This window comes from Lacerta agilis, chromosome 2, assembly GCF_009819535.1.
Source record: "Lacerta agilis isolate rLacAgi1 chromosome 2, rLacAgi1.pri, whole genome shotgun sequence".
In the NCBI taxonomy this organism is placed as follows: domain Eukaryota; kingdom Metazoa; phylum Chordata; class Lepidosauria; order Squamata; family Lacertidae; genus Lacerta; species Lacerta agilis.
Window position 1 is genome coordinate 106837728 of NC_046313.1, and position 22211 is coordinate 106859938.

Below are 22211 nucleotides of genomic sequence, written 5' to 3' on the forward strand. Positions count from 1 at the left end.
GGCTGGATTAGGCCTCCAAACTGGACTTTGGACATGCCTGCCTTATGGAGTATCCAAGAGCCCGTATAGAGTCCTTAAGTGGGTTCTCCTATCGGTAGGAGAAAATAACTGAGGCCAACCAGAGAATATTGAGACGCAAAGAAGCTAGTAAGGCTGATCTTTATTAAACTGTTGCAACAGGGTCCTCACTCACCATATGTAGGGAGGGAGCAAAGGGACCCAGAACAATGGTTGCACAAGCAAAAAGTCTACAGTATAGACTTTTGAAACTGCCCACCCTGTAGCCCAAGAACACCACCCCAAACATCATAAATACATCACAGGAGGCGGTCGACAGCAGAAATTCTGTTGGCCAAGGATATCTGTTAATGGTCACTGATTGCTTTGCATTCTTTTGTGATGGTAAATACTTTCAGTTCCTGATTCCAGGTCATGGGCTCGCCCTTGTTGTTGTTCAGTCGTTCAGTCGTGTCCGACTCTTCGTGACCCCATGGACCAGAGCACGCCAGGCACCCCTATCCTCCACTGCCTCCCGCAGTTTGGCCAAACTCATGCCAGTCGCTTCGAGAACACTGTCCAAACATCTCATCCTCTGTCGTCCCCTTCTCCTTGTGCCCTCCATCTTTCCCAACATCAGGGTCTTTTCTAGGGAGTCTTCTCTTCTCATGAGGTGGCCAAAGTACTGGAGCCTCAACTTCAGGATCTGTCCTACTAGTGAGCACTCAGGGCTGATTTCTTTGAGAATGGATAGGTTTGATCTTCTTGCAGTCCATGGGACTCTCAAGAGTCTCCTCCAGCACCATAATTCAAAAGCATCAATTCTTCGGCGATCAGCCTTCTTGATGGTCCAGCTCTCACTTCCGTACATTACTACTGGGAAAACCATAGCTTTAACTATACGGACCTTTGTCGGCAAGGTGATGTCTTTGCTTTTTAAGATGCTGTCTAGGTTTGTTATTGCTTTTCTCCCAAGAAGCAGGCGTCATGGAACCCAAGAAAGTGAAATCTCTCACTGCCTCCATTTCTTCCCCTTCTATTTGCCAGGAGGTGATGGGACAGGATTTGTATGCAAAAAGACAAAGGGAAGGCTTTCCCCATTTCCTCCCTCCTTCAGAGAAATATTTGAGGTCCATTTGGGAGAGTCAAAATGGTATCAGGATTGCTCTCCTGAACTATTTCAGGCGCGTGGATTACATAGTTACGTATGTGTTCGCCTTGTACATTTATGAACGTTTATTTTATATTTGGGACCTTAGAATTCTTATAACACAGGCATACTAAAGTACAGTATCCAGAACTGGACCTAGAACCTTAGCTCTCCCTCCAATGTATGCTCATGGGCAGGACGCATAATGGGACGAATGCTTTAATAAACACACCTGTCTGAAAAACCACAGACCTGGGAGCCCTGCCCCTTGGCCTTAGCCTAGCGGTGGTGGGTTGGAATTATTGTGGGCCACTGTAAATTAAATTGCTGTGCTAGTGGAAGCCAGCACCACTCTGCAGTGAGACTCCCTGCTCCCCAATCGGCCCCAAAGGGTCAGGAGACCCCCCAGATGAAGGAGGAGAGGGGATATAATCTCCTCAGGAAAGCAGAAATCCTGGCGCTGAAATTCTTAGCACTGTGTTGACTACAACCCTGTGAAACGTGACACGCTCTCGTCCTATTTCTACTGCATTGTTTCCAGGGCTGACCCCTGGGGAGATTCTGGCTCCTATCAAGCCCTGGGGCACCCTTTCCCAACCCGGCCCGGCCCTCCAGGGGCTTGGGGCTACTGGGACTGGTGGGAGTTGTATCCTAAAACACCCAGAGGGCAGCAGGTTGTGGGGAAGGCTGTCCTACGAACACAGCAGCCATTTGGGGAGTTTAGCCATCATCATAATGACGTATGGCAAGTGCAGGGAATCTTTGGCCCTCCAGGTGTGGCTGAACTACGACTCCCGCCAGCCCCAATTGCAGGGATGTTGCGAGTTATAGCTCAGGCACATGTGCAGAGACAAAGGTTCCTCAAACCGGATGCATCTCAAGCCAGCGACACTGCACAGCTTCACATGCAATAGAATCATAGAATCATAGAGTTGGAAGAGACCACAAGGGCCATCCAGCCCAACCCCCTGCCAAGCAGGAAACACCATCAAAGCATTCCTGACAGATGGCTGTCAAGCCTCCGCTTAAAGACCTCCAAAGAAGGAGACTCCACCACACTCCTTGGCAGCAAATTCCACTGTCCAACAGCTCTTGCTGTCAGGAAGTTCTTCCTAATGTTTAGGTGGAATCTTCTTTCTTGTAGTTTGAATCCATTGCCCCGTGTCCGCTTCTCTGGAGCAGCAGAAAACAACCTTTCACCCTCCTCTATATGACATCCTTTGATATATTTGAACATGGCTATCATATCACCCCTTAACCTTCTCTTCTCCAGGCTAAACATACCCAGCTCCCTAAGCCGTTCCTCATAAGGCATTGTTACTAGGCCTTTGACCATTTTGGTTGCCCTCCTCTGGACACGTTCCAGCTTGTCAGTATCCTTCTTGAACTGTGGTGCCCAGAACTGGACAAAGTATTCCAGGTGAGGTCTGACCAGAGCAGAATATAGTGGTACTATTACCTCCCTTGATCTAGACGCTATACTCCTATTGATGCAGCCCAGAATTGCATTGGCTTTTTTAGCTGCTGCATCACACTGTTGACTCATGTCAAGTTTGTGGTCTACCAAGACTCCTAGATCCTTTTCACATGCACTGCTCTCAAGCCAGGTGTCACCCATCCTGTATACAGCCATTTGCCTGCAATGGGGTGGTGCAATGCTGCAGCGGCCAAGGATCAAGGCAGGTGAGTAAGCTGTTGTTGCAGCCTTAAAGAAAGTGCAAAGCGTTCTCTTCTAAATGATAAGGGATTAACCTCATGCATGATGCCCTTTGCTCCCTGGCAAATGTGACTAGTAGCTCTTTACGAAGCTTGGTTTTTATGGATGCAGAGAGCAAGTTTATTCATCTTCAATGCCGCACACCACCTCCCTTGCTGGGGATGGGCTGGAGAGCTCAGAGTTTCTCAAAATTCAATAAGCACTAAGCTCACTTCTCGAGGCAGACAGTAATGATTGGGCTGCAGCCAACAAATTCTGTGAGCACAGCAGAACTTCCCCTCCCTCTCCCGGCAAACCTTCCCCCCACCCCGCCCCAAACCTGCTCTAGGTTCCCAGCCAACCTTTCAGAGCAAATTTGAAGGCGCCGTGGGGGGTGGGGAGAGAAGGCAGGAAGCACAACGTGATGTATTGTAATTCTGCATTTCTGGAAAGCTGCAAGGCACGAGAATCACACAATACAGGAGAGGATGAAAAGTGAAACAGAAAGCAGCGACTCTAGAAATAAGTACACCCTCCTTGGTATTGTGATGACTAGGTATAATTTTGTGGTAACCGTTTAATATACAGGGCTGAAGATGTTGCCTGTTCTCCACCTGCCACCATTTTTATTTATTACCTCTGTGTGGAGGGAGTCCCACAACTTAGGGGCTGCCACAGATAAAGTCTTATCCTAGACCAAAGACACAAGTTTCTGAAGATGCTGGAGCAACCAGCAGAGTCTCCTCTGCTGATCTTAACACCTGAGGAGGTCTGTAGGGGAGGAGGTGGTCTTTTAGATAATCTGGGGTCTAAGTTGTTTAGAACTTTAAATGCCGCATGAGCACCTTGAACTGGAAACCAGTATAGCCCTTTTAAAACAGGGGTTGTGCGAGATCCATAATGGAACCCCAGCCAGTAATTTGGCCGATACGTTTTGGATCAGCTGTAATTTCTGAGCTGTCTTTAAGGGAAGCACCAAACAGAGTCAAGTGCAATAATCCAATCTGGAAGTTACCAGAGCATGGAGTACTGGGGCCAAGTAATTTCTGTCCAAAACGGGCTGTGGCTGACGAACCAGCCAGACATGGAAAGACATTACTAGTCACTGCCACCTGAGCATCCAGTGAAAAGTGCCAAATCTAGGGGTACCCCATAGCGACCGACCTGCTCCTTCCAGGGGAGGGCAATCCTGTCCAGAACAGGCCATCTCCCCACCTCTCTGACTTGAAAACTCGGGACATGGAACACAGACGTCTTCTCAAGATTCAGCTTCTATTTATTAGCCTGCATCCAGCCTATCACCACCTCCAAGCACCGATCTAATTTCTCAACTTTCTCTACCGATTCAGTCACCCATGGACCTGCTTAGCTTCAACAAGATGGTTGCCCTATGTGCCTTCAGATGAGGCTCTGGCTCCTGACCACTGGCTGTGCTGGCTGGGGATGGTGGGAATTGGGAGTCCAGCATCTGGAGGGATGCAGGTTAGGCCCTCGTGACGCAGGGCACCATACAAAACTCATGTCAAAAGCAAAATGGTCACTAAGGCACAGCTTTTGGAAGATGCGGCCTTGCAGCCATGCGTGCCAGGAAGAATATAGGTGAAAGTTGAAGTTAGCCTTGGAAACAAAAATATCTGCTTATCCCACTAGACAAGGCAGTGGAGATGTACACAAGGACGCTGCAGATAACAAGAAACATTGAGCAACCTGATTCTTCCATTCCCCATGCTGCAAGCTGTGTGTGCTAGCATGTAACTGATACAGCCTTTTCCTCCCAACACGTTTACCCAGAGAGGCATCAGTAATGAACAAGGACAGTGATTTCCAAACAGGAATCCTGGGGTTTCATGGAAGCTAATCAAGGGTCTGTAACAGGTAGGTAGTTGGAACAAAACAAAAAAATCCTTCCTGTAGCACCTTAGAGACCAACTAAGTTTGTTATTGGTATGAGCTTTCGTGTGCATGCACACTTCAGGTATCTGAAGAAGTGTGCATGCACATGAAAGCTCATACCAATAACAGACTTAGTTGGTCTCTAAGGTGCTACTGGATGGATTTTTTTTGTTTTTGTAAAGGACTGTAACATTGCATGTAAAAGGTTCAGTGCTGGCATCTTCAGATAGTGCTGGACAATGCTACTGCCTGAAACCTTGGACTGTGTTTGCTATGAAGTGTGGACCGGCTTTTGTCAACCTGGTGCCCTCCATATAATTGGGGCTGCCATTCCAATCAGTGTCCCCCTAGCACCGCTGGCTGAGTTAGATGGGCCAATGGTTTGACGACGTATAGGGCAGCTTCCTATATTCCTAACCTGTCTGATCTTTGGGATTCTTCCTCACTGACCTGGCTCTAGGTACCCCATCTTCTCAATCTGGGCAGGTCGGGACTGTGATGGCAGCCTGGCTACAAAACACCCTCTCTTTTTAAGATATTAGAAAGGCACCATCTTCAAAGGGCTGCAGTTGCCAAGTACATTAACTCTCTTAAGATACTGGAAATGCACCAGCTTTGAAAGTTTGCAGGGGCCAAGTGCATACACTTTAATTTCCCCAGGCCAGGCATTTGGCGTTGACTCCCCTTCCAGCTCGCTGACTGCTTGAAACTGCTGTTAGTTTTGCTTTGATTCTCTCTGCTTTTCCTTTCTTAAATTTTAAAACAATTGTTTCCATTTGTTTCTTATAAATGAGAGGTGCATTAAGGGATTTAACACAGAAATATGGGGTTTATCTTTTTTTTTTTTTTAATAGAGAAACAGATTCTCAGCAGCCAGATATTCACCAGGGGCAGTCTATTCCATCCCAACAGTGCCGTGTCCAAAAAAAAAAAAGTTACACCTGTTGGATCTTCGCAATGCAGCTGTAAGGATATTGTTGTGGCAATGCTAATTTTGAACAGGGGTGGGAAAACAGAAGAGGAAGTATTGTACAAAAAGATGGAATATTTCAGCTACTGTTCTCTCTCCATTCCTCCTTCAAGGCTAGTCATTGTTTTTGAAAATATCCTCAAGGCCAGAATAATCCACCCCCACCCCCGTGTTTTATGATGGTCTCATCCCAGAAAGGTGGCCCCGGACCCTCAGTAATGACATTGTCCACGATGGGCGTGTGCCATGTTTAAATAAGGGATTCAGTAATTGGATTTTTTCATACCTCTTCCCCTCCCCCCCATCCTAATGGTATCACCCACTGGTATCCCGGACTCTCCATGAGACTCAGGCTGCTCTATGCAGACATCAAGGAAAGCAGGGCAATGCCTACCCCCTTAAGAGTAATGGTTTCGCTCCCCAACGCTATACAGGTAAAGGGCGACGTGGGAGATACCAAGTCTCCGAAAGGGGGGGGGAGAAAAGTGGTGATAAAGCTCACCCAAGACGGTTCTATCGGGGCCTGCGACGTGTCTTCTGCCTCGGCCCTGATGCGACGGGGTCTGATGGGGTCCCGGTCCCGGTAGACCCGGTACAGCCGTGGGCCCAGAATGCAGCTCAGCAGCTTCGCCATCTTGGGACGGACCTGAAGCCAAAACAGCACCGGCAGGGAGAGGGGGGGGAGGAGCTACATTTCCGGGTTTCGTACAGGAAGGGAACGGGGACAAAAGACTTCTGGTGTCCCGTCTCCACCCCCGCCCCCACTTTCTTCCCAGAACGCGATTCCGGCGCCTGCTCTTCCCTTCTGCTTTCTAGGGCGGCTAACGCAAGGGGGCGCCCGCGTAGCTCTAGCCCTTAAAGGAACCGCAGCCCTATTTTGCTGGAGAATAAATCCTATTGAGTTTACAGTACCGGGATTCAATTCCAACCGTGCTGAGGATGTTTAGGCATACAGTCCAGTCCCAACCTTATTTACACAAACAGTATCCGAAGAAGTGTGCATGCACACGAAAGCTCATACCAAGAACAAACTTAGTTGGTCTCTAAGGTGCTACTGGAAGGAATTTTTCATTTTGTTTTTACACAAACATTATTATTGTTTTTATGATTATGATTATTATCAGTGCTTTTTTCGAGGGGGGACACCCAGGGGTACACATACCCTTAAACATTTTGTGAATCTTCTTACTTTTGTCCATTTACTGTATTTATTTCTCCCGATTTGAACTCTAAAATGGTGATTTTCTTGAGTCAAAATGAGAGTAGCCCTAAACATTTTTTTTAGAAAAAAGCACTGATCATTATTATTATTATTATTATTACACTGGATAGAAATCAAGGCATGAATGTAGCCAGGATTTATGTTGTGGGGGAGGAGGGAGAACCTCAGTTAAGTATTTTTTTATTGTTTTACATGATTTAGGTGGGGAGAGAGCTGCCCCCTGCCCCCCCCTTGTCTATGACCCTTGTGACTCAGGATGGGTTATAGATAAAAATCTGAGAACTGCTAAAACATAGGAAAACCTATCATTTTAAAAAAATTAAACATTAAACATTGAGACAACTACCGGTACAACTAATCCAGAATGCGACAGCTAGACTGGTGACTGGGAGCGGCCGCCGAGACCACATAATACCGGTCTTGAAAGACCTACATTGGCTCCCAGTACGTTTCCGAGCACAATTCAAAGTGTTGGTGCTGACCTTTAAAACCCTAAACGGCCTCAGCCCAGTATACCTGAAGGTGTGTCTCCACCCCCATCGTTCTGCCCGGACACTGAGGTCCAGTGCCGAGGGCCTTCTGGCGGTTCCCTCACTGCGAGAAGCCAAGTTACAGGGAACCAAGCAGAGGACCTTCTCAGTAGTGGCACCCGCCCTGTGGAACGCCCTCCCACCAGATGTCAAGGAGAAAAACAACTACCAGACATTTAGAAGACAACTGAAGGCAGCCCTGTTTAGGGAGGCTTTTAATGTTTAATAGATTAATGCATTTTAGTGTTCTGTTGGAAGCCACCCAGAGTGGCTGGGGAAACCCAGCCAGATGGGTGGGGTATAAATAATAAATTATTATAAATTATTATGATAGAATTAAAATGCATTTGTATTAAAATCACACAAATAATTACAATAGAAATAGCACAGAAGCAGCCCTTTCACGAAAAGCAGTCAGTTCCCCCCAAGCCTGTTGGAACAAGAAGATAGTCACCTGCCGGTGGAAGGAGGGCAATGAGGGAGCCAGTCTACCTTCCCCAGGGAGGGAGTTTTCCAGAGTCTGGGAGCAACCACCGAGAAGGCCCTCTCCTGCATCCCTCACCCCTGTGAGGGTGACAGGACTGGGAGAAGGGCCGCCCCCTGAAGATCTCAAAGCCTGGGCAGATTTATATGAGGGAATGTGGTCTTTCAGATATCTTGGGCATAAGCTCTGTGATTTTAGCAGGACTTACTTCCAAAATTATAGGGACACGGGTGGCGTGGGTTAAACCACAGAGTCTAGGGCTTGCCGATCATAAGGTCGGTGGCTCGAATCCCTGTGACGGGGTGAGCTCCCATTGCTCTGTCCCAGCTCCTGCCAACCTAGCAGTTCGAAAGCACGTCAAAGTGCAAGTAGATAAATAAGTACCGCTCCGGCGGGAAGGTAAATGGTGTTTCCGTGCGCTGCTCTGGTTCGCCAGAAGTGGCTTAGTCATGTTGGCCACATGTCCCGGAAGCTGTATGCTGGCTCCCTTGGCCAATAAAGTGAGATGAGCACCGCAACCCCAGAGTCGTCCACGACTGGACCTAATGGTGAGCGGTCCCTTTACCTTTACCTTTACTTCTGAAAAAAATAGTTTTTGCAGCAAAACAAGTGCTTTCCTCCTTCCCCTTCCCCAGTCAATAAATCCCACTTCTTTCTAATCATAGAGTCACAACAACCTTTTGAGGTAGGTTAGGCTGCCCCAAGGTCACCAGTAATCTTTATGGCGAGTGAGGAACCCTGGGCTCCCTTGTCCCAGTCTAACACTTAATTGTAACACCATTCTGGCTTCCAAACAAGCCGGACCCCTTGCACAGGACATTTGATGGTCTTTCTATATATATCATCTCCCTCCTGCTACTTCCGCCTTCCCCACAACAAACAAATTCATGCCCTTATTGATAAGGCATCCTCCCAGTACCCTCAGGGTATGTCGGATGTAGATATGACTTGATGCCTGTATTCTTTGCCTTCCTTTGGTGCCTCAGCAGTTTATGTTTGAAAGAAATAAAATAAATACAGCATATGAGTCAACAAAACGCCACCGTAAGAAACCAGAAGGAGAGCCCTGCTAGAAGAACGCATTCTTCTCCCTGCAATGTCCAGCCAGAGACATCTCCCCTCCAAAATGGATGGCGGCCCTCAAAATTTCAAGGCTGTCCTTGCTGCTGTGGCTGCCATCTTCTTGCAGCTTGGTGGTGCTGAACGTAAGATTCCTCTCCCCACCCGCTTTCTGAATTGCACTTGTTTTGGTAATGGCGTTAATGAAAACCCATTAATATAGACATAGAAGTGATGGGCTGGTTTGGGATTGGAGGGGGTGGAGGCCGTGCCAGGCAGCTCCGCTGGGGAGAGGTCAGAAGCAGCTTACTGGGTGTGGTGGAGGTACTGGAATAGCTTCCTGGCAAGTGGGTCGCTGTTGCTTACTGGGAGGGGAGAGGTGGTGGGTCAGTTGGCATGGTGCAAACACACTAGCAGGAACACCGGATTGCATACCCTGCAACATTTCGCCAATGGAAATAGGGGTGTTCTATTCCATCATCATCATCATCATCATGATAATGAATGTATTATTTATACCCTTCCCATCTGGCTGGGTTGTCCCAGCCACTCTGAGCAGCTTCCAACATACAGTAGTACCTTGGTGCTCAAATGGCTTGGCTCCTGAACAAATTGGCTCCCGAACGCCACAAACCTGGAAGTGAATATTCCAGTTTGCGAACTCTTTTGGAAGACAAACCTCTGATACGGCTTCCACGGTTTCTGATTGAGTGCAGGAAGCTTCTGCAGCCAATCGGAAGCCGCGCCTTGGTTTTCGAACTGTTTTGGGAACCAAACGGACTCCCAGAACGGATTAAGTCCGAGTGTCTTCCAAAACCTGAAGAGCTGCTGAGTGGGAAAGGACCAATACCTGCTCTCTCCTGCCCTAGATCTAAGGTTGCAGGAGAGTAGGTTTAAGCTGAGCAGTAGAAGAAACTCTTTTAAGGCTAGGAAAAAATTGGAAATGGGAACAGTTTGTTAGACGTCTTCAAGGAGAGGCTGCTGTGGATGCTCTAGCTCTGAATTTGCCCACAGAAACCCTTCCAACTCAATGATTCTGGTTTTATAATTTGAAGGAATTATTCGTAGGACGGCCGAGGCTCACCCTGGGGACCACACTGGGCAAATGACCTTCCATATTTCTCCACATTATTTTCATTATTGGCTGGAGGGTGTGGAAGGAACATTTTGACAAATGTTCTCAAAGCAAGTGGGGTGAGGATTGTTCTCCAACGGTTCTTGGGAAGCCAGTGTGGTGTAGTGGTTGGGAGCGGTAGACTCGTAATCTGGTGAACCGGGTTCGCGTCTCCGCTCCTCCACATGCAGCTGCTGGGTGACCTTGGGCTAGTCATTCTCTGTAGTCTCTCAGCCCCACTCACCTCACAGAGTGTTTGTTGTGGGGGAGGAAGGGAAAGGAGAATGTGAGCCGCTTTGAGACTCCTTCGGGTAGTGATAAAGCGGGATATCAAATCCAAACTCTTCTTCTTCTTCTTGGGAAGGCAAGGGAGTGGGAATATTCTCTGAAAAATTCTCTCGGTTTGAGTGATTTGGCTCTGTAATACTGAACCAAAACATTGTTGCTAGCGCATAGTTGTTGATGTTGGAGGTGACAGGCTCAATGAGGAGGGCTGTAATGAGCGTTGGCCAAGCCCATGACAATCTTAAAATTGGATGTGTGGGAGCCACAGTGTCAGCTGACATTCTCCACCTGTTTCTCTTTCACTTAACACTTAAATTCTCTCACACTTAACATTATCCAGCGGAGGGGCTGAGATTCTCCAATGGCTCAGGGGGAGCCTGACCAAAAAATAAAAATTTAAGAGAATGTCTTGTTCCACACTGACTCCAAACAATGCAGCTTCTTTTGTTTCTAATGTTAGATATGGCAATGCCAGTTCAGGGGTCACCAATATGGCGTGTCTTCCAGATGTGGTGGACTGCAGACTCCCAAAATCCTTTGTTGTAGGCCATGTTGGGTGATATGAGCTATGTTCCAAAACATCTGAGGTGTCTCTCTCTTGTGTCTCCTAACCTTCTGGGGCCTAATGAAGCCTTCTCTCCCCGCAAGTGATATATGCAGAGAAAGGCTCTTCGCCGGAGCTGCCGTGCCCATGTCCGTACTGCTCCAGCGAACACGGGGAAGTATCCTGGTACCTTGACCAGCAAAGCAGACCCACCCTTCTCTTTTCCAAGCGGGAGAACGGCCCCGTGTCTCGTCTCCCAGAGGCCTGGGATCGCCTCAGAGTGCTTCCAAATTACTCCCTTCAGTTTAGCAATGTGACGGACAGCGATCATGGCCGATACTGGTGCAGCTCAGGCAATTATTACGACCTGGTGGTCACCACAGGTGAGTGGACCGGCATTAAATGAGAATGAAAACACGCTTAGGGACCCCGTCATACCTGTTATTGTTTTCCTAATACAGTGGTGCCCCGCTAGACGAAAATAGTTCGTTCTACGAGTGTCTTCGTAGAGCGAATTTTTTGTCTAGCGAAGTGGCAATGCAGCGCGGACGTTTTCACGCCGGGAAAATTTTTTTTCCGTCTTGCGAGGCAGCCCCATTGACATTTTCGTCTTGCGGGGCAGCCTTCCGCTAGCGAATGCCGTTCGTCTAGCGAGTTTTTCGTCTAGCAAGGCATTCGTCTAGCAGGGCACCACTGTATATGGAGTACTTATGACCTTTTGTTTCTCCTACGGAAAAAACAATAACATACATTTAAACTGACGAATCCCCAGCTCCTATCTTATTCAGAACCCTTTCTATAGGGCCATAAGACTGTAGCTCAGTTCAGTCCATGGCTTCTCCAGGCAGGACTGGGGGAAATCCTTGTCTGAGATCCGGGAGTGCCATTGCCATTCAGCAAGGCCGGCCCAAGACATTTTTCTGCCTGAAGCAAATGACAAGATGGTGCCTCCCCTCCTCCTTAAATGTACAGAAGCCTACCAGACCGGAAGTTAAATCTTACTTTGAAACTGGACAAAGGGCATTGTCCTCTGTCCAGGAGTGCCAACTTGAATAAAATAAAAAATATGGGGTTGGGGGAGTAAGGTAACCCCCCAGCCCACATAATCAGCCACAAGATTCAGAATACACGCACCATTTGAATGGCAATGCCTCTTAACTTTGTGGCGGGATGGGCGGCCCCCTCAAGGATTTTATTGGGTGTGTGTGAAGAGACCTCAGCCCCTAGGAGTTGGCTCCTATGCCTCTGCCACACCCGAGGGCAGCAGGATAGCTTGGGAGTGGGGTGGGCAGAGCAGGCACAACAACGCTCTCTCCGCTCTGCACCTCTCCGCATCTGCCGCCCGAGGCAGCTGCCTCGCTCTGTCTCATCATAGGGCCGGCTCTGGCAGTCAGTGTAGGCGATGCTGAACTAGATAGGCCGATGTTTTGATTGGTATAAGGCTGTTTCCTATGTTCCCTATTCCCAAGAACCGCTGTCATTGGTGGGATAATGAATTGGCTGGGCCAGCCATACCCTAGCGGACCCTCTTGCCTCTGAACCGGCCAGTCCTGGATCCCTGGCAACGAAGAGAGAAGCCCCAAGCCTGTCCCACCTCCTGCCCCGGTTCCAAATGCTTCTTGAATTGAACTTGACACATTAGAGATGCTTCTTTCTGTGGGGTGTAAAACGCAGGATCAGTCAAACACAACATTGCTAGAGTGGACACAAAAGGGGAACTCTAGGTCAGACAGTCGGAACTTGCTGTTTATCCTGGGCTGGGATGGACTTCCTCTGTGTAACTGGAGGTGGGTGTGATCTCACCTGGGCAGGTTAACAACAAAACCACAGGGACCAGAATCCATCTTCCTCTTTTGGATCGGCTGCTCAACACAGCAGCATCTAGTTAGGGGAAAGATGCCAAGAGAGGACAAAGGGGCTTTCTCCCATATGGAGATGGTCTCCACATGTACAGTATACTATTTTCTAAGCTAAAAGTCTGCCTTCTGGGATCCTTTTGTGAACAGATGTGTAAGTAAACTCTTTTTATGCTTTTATAGAAGACTGTGCAGTGTCTTATTTTGAGAGGGTGAGCTCCCGTTGCTCGGTCCCTGCTCCTGCCAACCTAGCAATTCAAAAGCACGTCACAGTGCAAGTAGATAAATAGGGACCGCTCCAGCGGGAAGGTAAACGGCATTTCCGTGCGCTGCTCTGGTTCGCCAGAAGCGGCTTAGTCATGCCGGCCACATGACCCGGAAGCTGTATGCCGGCTCCCTCAGCCAGTAACGCGAGATGAGCGCCACAACCCCAGAGTCGGACACGACTGGACCTAATGGTCAGGGGTCCCTTTACCTTACCAAATAGGGGAAAATACCAGGACATTTATTACAGAGGTTTTAACGAACCTGAGCAAGCTATCCGCTGTGTGTGTTTAAAAAGGGGAGTGAGAACTCTGCTAATTTCTGGGACTTGTAAACACAAGTTGGAATAGGATATCTTAAACAATATATCCTCTCCTGCATCCCTAAACATTCCCACACTTTCCCCATCCAGGCACTAAGTGGATGCTGGAGAGCAGACGGTCTGATCTTGTGTGCTACGTCCTAAGCTGCTCTTTCACGAGAGAGGAATCAGGCATTGATGTGAGCTGGTGGGAAGGCAAGAAGGCTCTCCGGGAGCAAGGCGAGAAGGAGAGAGACTACAGCATCTTCAAAGGCCACAGGGCATCTCAGCTCCACATTTGCTTGAGGGAAGGGAAGGAGACCAAAGAGAGAAGAATGAAGTGCAGCTTTGCTGAGAAGCAGGAGATCACCTTCCGTTTGACGGGGAGGGGACAGGATTCGTGCGGCTGCTGCGGTTGGCTGCCCTTTCCTCGAGGTAAGGGGCTTTCTAGGTATTTGGGCTACTTTTCAGGGAACGCGCTCTCTAGGGAGGGGGTAGCTAAAGTTCTGAGTTATTTGATGACTGTATGCATATATTTGAAAGGGCTGCGGAATCACTAACTGAAGGGAGGGAAACGGAGAGCCCCGTTTCATGCTAGTTTGAAAACACACCTAAGTCTGTGTACAGACAACACAGAAAGTAGCTTCTGCTTTAGGCGATGTTATCGCATAAAGGTGTGTACTGTACTGTCGCAAACCGCTCTGTACAAAAGCGCCCTGTGAATAAATTACTCCTGTGTGTTTCAAATGCTACATGTTTACACAGCTGTAGATTGCAATGTGTTATTGTTGCAATAACAGCCGGTGGCGCTGTGGTCTAAACCACTGGGAGCCAGTGTGGTGTAGTGGTTAAGAGTGGTAGTCTCGTAATCTGGGGAACCGGGTTCGTGTCTCCGCTCCTCCACATGCAGCTGCTGGGTGACCTTGGGCTAGTCACACTTCTCTGAAGTCTCTCAGCCCCACTCACCTCACAGAGTGTTTGTTGTGGGGGAGGAAGGGAAAGGAGAATGTTAGCCGCTTTGAGACTCCCTAGGGTAGTGAAAAGCGGGATATCAAATCCAAACTCTTCTTCTTCTTCTTCTTGGCCTTGCCAATCAAAAGGCTTGAATCCCCGCGACAGGGTGAGCTCCCGTTGCTCTGTCCCGGCTCCTGTCAACCTAGCAGTCTGAAAGTACGCCAGTGCAGCTACCGCTGTGGCGGGAAGGTAAACGGCATTTCCATGCGCTCTGGCTTCCGTCACGGTGTCTCATTGTGCCAGAAGCGGTTTAGTCATGCTGGCCACATGTCCCAGAAAGCTGTCTGTGCACAAACACCGGCTCTCTCTGCCTGAAAGCGAGATGAGCGCCGCAACCCCATAGTCGCCTTTGACTGGACTTAACCATTCAGGGGCCCTTTACCTTTTCCTTTTACCTTTATTGGTGCAATAATAGGCTGCTTGGACATCTTACATTTAAAGCAGATTTCCACACACTCCAGAGAATGTTGGGAATTGTAGTTTTTAAAGGGTGCTGAGAAATACAGCTTTGTGAGGGGTTAAACTACTGTTCCCAGGATTCTTGGGGTGGGGATGTGCTTTAAATATAGGTGACTAACAACTTAGGTGGGGATTACGTTCCGGGGTTAGCATGTACAACCAAAATTGTTTGTATTCAGTGGTGGGTGGGATTGCTAAGGTCTTTTCCCCTGGACACTCACTCGCTTTCTGAACCCTTTGTAATTTTTATTTTTTTGCCAAGTACATAAAGCTGAATGTGTACAAGTTAAATGTGCATAAGTTGCAAGTTACCTGCATTTGGTGTGTATGTAGCCATCTTGCATTCGGTTAGATTTATTCCGGACCATCCGCACATAATTCTGCTTTATTAGTTCTGCTAGTAGTGTTACTTATGGTGCCAGTGCCATCTAGAGGCACTTTTGAATTACAGCACAACAAAATGGGACAAAACACAAAAATACCAAGAACTGGAATGTTTGTGATATGAAAAGTTAACGGGATTTTATCAGGAATCTGTGTGGAACATGCAACCAACTGGAAACAAAGCTGTGTGTCTGCCCCAAAACCTTTGCAAGTACAAGCTGTGTTGAGAACACAGCTTTGTTGATAATATAGAACTACTACAGTCATACCCTGGGTTGTGCACACCCCGGGTTGCGGACGTTTGAGTTAAGAACGCCCACAACCCGGAAGCGTTTCCGGAGCGCGCGGGACCCCCGGATGCACAGAACGCTTCTGTGCACTTCGTGCATGCGCAGAAGCACTCAAATCACGCTACCTCTGGGTTTCGGGGGGGATGGGTGTTTGTGTTAAGCACGCCCGTGTTACGTAGCGCGATCCAGAACGGATCACATGCATAACACGGGGTACCACTATACTCCAAAACTACCACGAGCACAAATCACCATTAATGCACAATAAAAAAGATGTCTGGAGGGGTCCTAGATGCAACGCTTGAATAGTGTCCCCAACTAATGCTTCAGCTGGTCAACACTGTGTTGTTTAATAGTATTGGTATTCTGGAAAGGATCCCCTAGTTCAGTAACAGAGCATCTGCTTTGCATGCAGAAGGTCCCAGGTTCGGGCACCAGACGGGAATAGGACTGTACCCTGCCTGAAACCTGCTGCTGCTGCTGCCAGTCAGTGTAGACAGTACTGAGCTAAGTGGACCAATGAACTAACTTGGTATAAGGCAGCTTCCTACGCTGTTCCCTGCTCAATGTCATGTACTGGCTAATGAAGAGGAGCGATGGGAGGCAGCAGCTGGGGAACCCCCAAGGGAACCCCCTGGGGAAGAAAGCTCAGAGCCAGAGAGGGAAAGGTCTGAAGCAGAGGACTGGGGAATGCATGCTCAGGCAGATCAGCTTCCCTCAGAAGAGGAGCTGGGGTTGGGAGACTCACCCCCCCCCTTGTTTCCAGCAGTCTCAGAAGCAGAGGGCGACACAGACACAGAGCAGATTAGACAGGAGTTACCTAGCTACGAAATAATGACAAGAGAAATAGAAGGGAGGGGACAGATAGCAGAGACGTCATTAGAGAGTGTGGGGGACTCTCCCTCCCCACGAACTAGGAGATCTGAACATATTAGAGAACAAAGAGTGCAGAGAGGAGGAGGAACTTCCTGTTGGTGCACAGGACGTTGCAGAAGATGGAAGGGGAAAGAATTAGAGTAGCCAACGGCTCTCCTTGTGGAGGGAAGTGGATTTTTGCTTGCAACCTGATGCCTGAATAAAAAGGACTGTAAAATATAAACTGCTCGTTGATTCTTATCTGTGAAGTTACCAAAGGGGGAGGCGGACTCTCCACTCATGACACAGAGGCTTGGTGGTGGGACAGTGATGAGCGGTCAGAAGGGGAAGACTGGGAAGCGGAGGTGTGGGAAGCTGAAAAGGTAACAGGGTTTAGTGAGCAGGGAGAGTCTGTGGCAGAGAGCAGTCCAGAATCAGAGGCAGAAGCAGAGGCTGGTGAGGAAGGGGGCAAAGAGGCAGAGTGGTTGGTGAAGAAGCCAAGGAATCTCCCCCTCCTGCTCTGACAAGCTTATCTCCCCCCTGGTCCATAGCTGTCAACCCTCCCTGCTGTTTCCCAATGCTATAATAAGGGAATTTCCCGCAAAAAACGGGAAAAGGTTGACAGCTATGCCCTCGTCTCCCAGGACCAGAAGAGGCATGAAGTGGGAGGAACAATGAAAGAGAAGATGAAGGAGCCTCAGGTTCCCTGGGGAGGAGCCTTAGAGAGCTGTAGGAAGGTGGGGACCTACTGGGAAGAGTTGCTGTGATCCCAAGGCCTGCGCTGTTCTGGTTTCTTCGAATAAAGAGTTAACTTCTCAGGCACTGGGCATTTTATCGCTGACCTGATCCTGACACTCTAGTACCAACATTTTGGGAATCAAATTTTGGGAAGGTTGGAAACCTTCTCTGGTGCACTGTGGGGGAGAAGCTGGAGCCAGGATTTCATGGTCTTGTTCTCTCCTGTAGGAAAAGTAAAAGGTTTAACGCCTCCATGCCCAGAAAGTGAAGGAAATGGGGGCACCTGGATCCCACTGGCTGTTTGTGTCACGCTGCAGTCTCTAGTCATATTCGTGCTGGGAGTGCTGCTATGGAGAAGCTGTCGGTAAGTGGAGAATTGTCCTGACCAGGCTGGTGAGCATCAAGAGGAAGGGAAGACCTTGGATTGAGGCCATAGGGAGTTGTTGCTGGTCAGAAAAGATGGTACAGAGATAGGAAACCAAGCAGGGCTGGTTTCAAAGGGTCCTCATTGCCTTCAATACAAACGAAACTTTTTCCGAGCTGCATTAAATCCTGTAGAACCAGTTTTGCTAATTCCCAACACGGTCGGTTTGAGCCAGGAAAAGTCAGCTGCAGAGAGTGGCTACTGGCCAGCACCTGGGCGTCATCACCTCTGCAAAACGTTAGTGGCGTTTGTGTGTTTTGAGTGCACAGGTGAAGAATGGGTGTGTAAACAGGTAAGTGTCCTTGTGCTGGTTTATTAATGGTAATTATATATATATATATATATATATATATATGCCAGATAGCTGGTCTGAAGGACCCAGCGAGGAGCAAGATTGCGAGCTGACCCAGGGAACTTGCATGAAATGTAAGAAGGGAAAGGATCAAAAATTGAAACTGTCACGCCATTGTGCAAATCTCTGTGGCTACCACATTTGGAAAAGGCGTATATGGGTCTGATCACAGCATCTCAAAAAGGGAATTGCAGAGCTGGGAAAGGTGCAGAAAAAGCCGGACAGAGTGATCCAGGGGCTGGAGCAGTTCCTCTAGGAGGAAAAGACGCAAGTGCTGCTCCTATTCAGTAGTAGGCGGGGCTGGAGGCAAAAATGGGCAGCTCAAAAAATGTACATTTTACCACAGTAGGCTAGCTGATGTACTCACCTCTGCACCCCGCTGTGTCTTCCATTAAAAGAGGAAAGAGGCCTCAGCCAAGTTCAAAGGAACATCCCAGCCACTTGGGGTTTGAATCAGGACTGGTAAGAGGGTGGCAGCCTAGGGAGAGTGCTGAGGGCCATACAGAAAGGCCTGCAATCGGCTTCTGGGCCACAGCTTTCCAGCCCCTGTTGTACACCAGACACAGGTCACTTCAACCCACATCCTGCATTTAATACACATTTATATATATATATATATATATTTAAAAAAATTAATTATCATTTATAAAAAATCCAATATGCACCATTTGTTGTTGTTGTTGTTCAGTCGTTCAGTCGTGTCCGACTCTTCGTGACCCCATGCTCCATATTATATTCATACTAAACAGCAATACCAATTCAAATACAAATCAATCACATAGCCTATTACAAATTTTGTGTGGCTTCCCACATGCTGTACTTCAAGGTCAGATTCCCTTTAAATCTGCCTCCAGACTATCACTCAAACCAAATACAATCCAGTTACAGGTAGGTAGCCGTGTTGGTCTGCCATAGTAAAAAAAGAAAGAAAGAAAGAAAGAAAAAAATTCCTCCCAGTAGCACCTTAGAGACCAACTAAGTTTGTTCTTGGTATGAGCTTTCGTGTGCATGCACATTCTGAAGCTGTGGGTTAAAGCACAGAGCCTAGGGCTTGCCAATCAGAAAGTCAGCAGTTCGAATCCCCGTGACGGGGGGAGCTCCCGTTGCTCTGTCCCAGCTCCTGCCCACCTAGCAGTTCGAAAGCACGTCAAAGTGCAAGTAGATAAATAGGTACCGCTCCGGCAGGAAGGTAAATGGCATTTCTGTGCGCTGCTCTGGTTCGCCAGAAGTGGCTTAGTCATGCTGGCCACATTTACCTCAGCCAGTAACGTGAGATGAGCGCCGCTACCCCAGAGTCGGACACGACTGGACCTAATGGTCAGGAGTCCCTTTACCTTTACCTTTAAGGTGCTACTGGAAGGAATTTTTTTATTTTTTATTTTGTTTCAAATACAATCTATTATTGATAAAAACCCTTATATCACAGCTACTATAATTAACTTCAATTCGCATTAACACATATGGTAGTTTGTAAGTTCGCAAGTGAAGTTCTCCTTTCTTCTTCCTGTGTGAGGTGTTTTTTAAAATTATTATTAAATTTTATTGTTACCGTTATTGTCTGCCATAGTCAAAACAAAATAAAATAAAAAATTCCTTCCACGAAAGCTCATACCAAGAACAAACTTAGTTGGTCTCTAAGGTGCTACTGGAAGGAATTATTTATTTTATTTTGTTTTTATTGTTACCGTTCACATTAACACACCATACAGAAAAAGAAAATAAATTTCCATTTCCTGTGTGAGGTTTTAATATCCATCAATTGTTCCTTCAATTCTTCACCAAATATTATGTCCATATTAATTATTCCCGATTTCTTTTGTGCCTTGCGGCTCTGCTGACGCGGTGTTACCGTATTTTTCGGTCCATAAGGCGCTCCGGACCACTAGACGCACCTGTTTTTTAAAGGGGAAAAACCAGGAAAAAATCCTCCACCAACCTCCCTGCCGCCCACCGATCCCAAAAGCAGGCATCGCAGCTGCCTCCCCCCACCTCCCACCAAACGCGGTGGGGGATGGGGAGAGGCAGCAGGAAGCAAAGGGAATGTTGCTGGATCGTGCCAGCACCTGGCACGACCCAGCACCTAGCACGACCCAGCACCATCCCCTTCGCTTCCCGTTGCCTCCCCCATCCTCCGCCGCGTTCGGCGGGAGGTGGTGGGAGGCAGCGGAGATGTTGCTGGATTGTGCCCAGCACCTCCGTTCGCCGAAAGAAGCTTCTTTAGGCGAACGGAGGTACTGGGGATGGGGGGAGGCCGTGGGAGCGAAGCCTTCGCTCCATAAGGTGCACAGGGATTTCCCCTTCCTTTTTAGGAGGGAAAAGGTGCGTCTTATGGAGCGTAAAATACGGTACTCGGGAGGTCTCTCCCTTTGTTCTCAACTCTTCTGATGCAGCTGTAAAATTCCACTTTCGATTTCAAGCAGGGAGACATTTAAACTGCGTGAGGATCCTGCGCACTGTTAAGGATGTTAGTTCTGTGATCTATCGATCTATTTATTTATTCCCCACCCTTCCTTCACCCTAAGTCCCCGGAACAGATTACAGCATTAAAGCACAATATTAAAAAACAAAAACATTTAGAACAATTTACAGCCATCAGAATTGCTTACCATTTGCAGCTACGGTTCCAGAATTCATTGGGAGGAGTCCCTAAAGTGGTATAAATGTGTTTTTAATGTATGGCGAGGATGAGATCTATGTGACACGTTGCCCTGCTGGCACACCTGCATTTCTGCTTTCTTTTTGAGTCGATCTTTCCCATCTCTCCTTGCAGCCAGAAGCATCCAGCCCACCTCGAGCAGCTCAGGAAAGGTACGTGCTTGGAGGTTCCTGTTCTAACGTGGGAGTCGTGATTCAGCAAGTGATTTCAGCTCTGACAGAGCAGGCAGGAGACAGCTTTTTCATGTAACACTCTTTATTCAGACAAACAAGACTGGGGAACTGAGGAGAGGAAGATACATTTATAGGGACAGTAGAGGATACATTTTGGAAGGAACAATCTCAAGCAATCACAAAGCTGCCTTTTGGTGGGAACCAATAAGACTGAGTATCCAAATACAGCAACTTGAATGAACCAATAGTAACTGTTCCTTCTGGAACAGGAAGGCAGTTACTTTCCCCTAATGTGAATACAGACAATAGTAATCAGATATGATAACCCTTGAATCAATACACAACAGTTCCCTGGCTTCTGTGCCTGCATTCAGGGATGTTTCAACATCAGAAGGCAGGGAAGTTTTAAATGTTTGATGTTTTGCCCAACGGTAGGATGGGAGACAGAGGAATTTTAGACTCTGGGTTGTGTGGGGAGCTCTTCCGATGAACATGCTTATTGCTTCACTCATTTCGAAATGTGGCATGCCAGCCCTGGGGTACTGCCACATCCCAGTGTTCGTAGAGTCGAAGATCCTGGGTTCATTCCTCTGTATCTGCAGGTAGGACTTGCAGAGAAACCCTGAAGAGGAACTGCCTGTCAGGGTAGACAGTCCTGAGCTAGATGAACCAAATTGTCTGACTCTGTATAAGGCAGTTTCCCATGCTCCACTGCTACATGCGGGAGTCCTCCTGCTTCTTCTGCTAAAGCAGTGTTTTTCAACCTTTTTTGGGCAAAGGCACACTTGTTTCATGAAAAAAATCACGAGGCACACCACCATTAGAAAATGTTAAAAAAATTAACTCTGTGCCTATATTGACTATATATAAAGTAATTCTCTTGAATAGGAATCAAATAAACACAATTTTTCCCACGGCACACCAGGCAACATCTCGCGGCACACTAGTGTGCCGCGGAACAGTGGTTGAAAAACACTGTGCTAAAGAGTGAAAAAAAGAAGTATAGGGTGCCATAATTTTGTGATCCAATAGGTGGGAGTGTTTGGCAAGTAAGACCAACTATGCACAAATAACTGATGAGGTGGTAAAATTGTTCCTGCCGCTGTGCTGTGTGTCAGATTGCAGATATGCAGAATGCATGGTTTCTCATGTAAAAAAATAAAATCACAGCACATATAGAACTAAAAGTGGTGAGAGGTTATCCTAGAAACTGTTTCCCTCAAGTTTTGTTTTTTTAAGTGAGAGAGTGTCCAGCTACGCAGTCCCCCACCACCCTCTGAAGTGGCCCAGCCCTGTCCAGGAACTGCAATCTGCTTTCTGTGTGAAATAATAATAATTTTTATTTTTATTTATTTATTTATTTATTTACTTACTTACTTACTTACTTACTCATTCATTCATTCATTCATTCATTTATACCCCGCCCATCTGGCTGGGCTTCCCCAGCCACTCTGGGTGGCTTCCAACAAAATATTTAAAAAACAATAATCCATCAAACATT

The 22211-nt window shown here is 47.6% G+C and overlaps 2 protein-coding genes across 2 annotated transcripts in view; one reads left to right on the forward strand and one right to left on the reverse strand.

Moving 5' to 3' along the window:
* Window positions 1-6459, reverse strand: part of ABHD16A (abhydrolase domain containing 16A, phospholipase) — a 38644-nt gene extending 32185 nt beyond the window's left edge. Inside the window, exon 1 of the mRNA XM_033141619.1 lies at window positions 6209-6459. Within this exon, the coding sequence (XP_032997510.1) occupies window positions 6209-6340 (132 nt within the window). The 5' untranslated portion in view covers window positions 6341-6459. The remainder of the gene's footprint in view (window positions 1-6208) is intronic.
* A 2305-nt stretch (window positions 6460-8764) lies between these two features.
* LY6G6F (lymphocyte antigen 6 family member G6F) lies at window positions 8765-20730 on the forward strand. Its single transcript, XM_033141941.1, has 5 exons — window positions 8765-9147; window positions 11049-11327; window positions 13477-13800; window positions 17334-17469; window positions 20652-20730. The coding sequence occupies exons 1-5, from the start codon at window positions 9039-9041 to the stop codon at window positions 20728-20730; spliced, it is 927 nt and encodes a 308-aa protein (XP_032997832.1). The 5' UTR covers window positions 8765-9038.
* Window positions 20731-22211: the final 1481 nt, after the last annotated feature.

Coding starts and splice junctions, on each gene's coding strand:
- LY6G6F (XM_033141941.1), top strand. CDS start 9,039: ATGTCCAGCCAGAGACATCTCCCCTCCAAAATGGATGGCGGCCCTCAA. Junction 9,148..11,048: donor GCAGCTTGGTGGTGCTGAAC/GTAAGATTCCTC, acceptor TCTCCCCGCAAG/TGATATATGCAGAGAAAGGC. Junction 13,801..17,333: donor TTGGCTGCCCTTTCCTCGAG/GTAAGGGGCTTT, acceptor TCTCTCCTGTAG/GAAAAGTAAAAGGTTTAACG.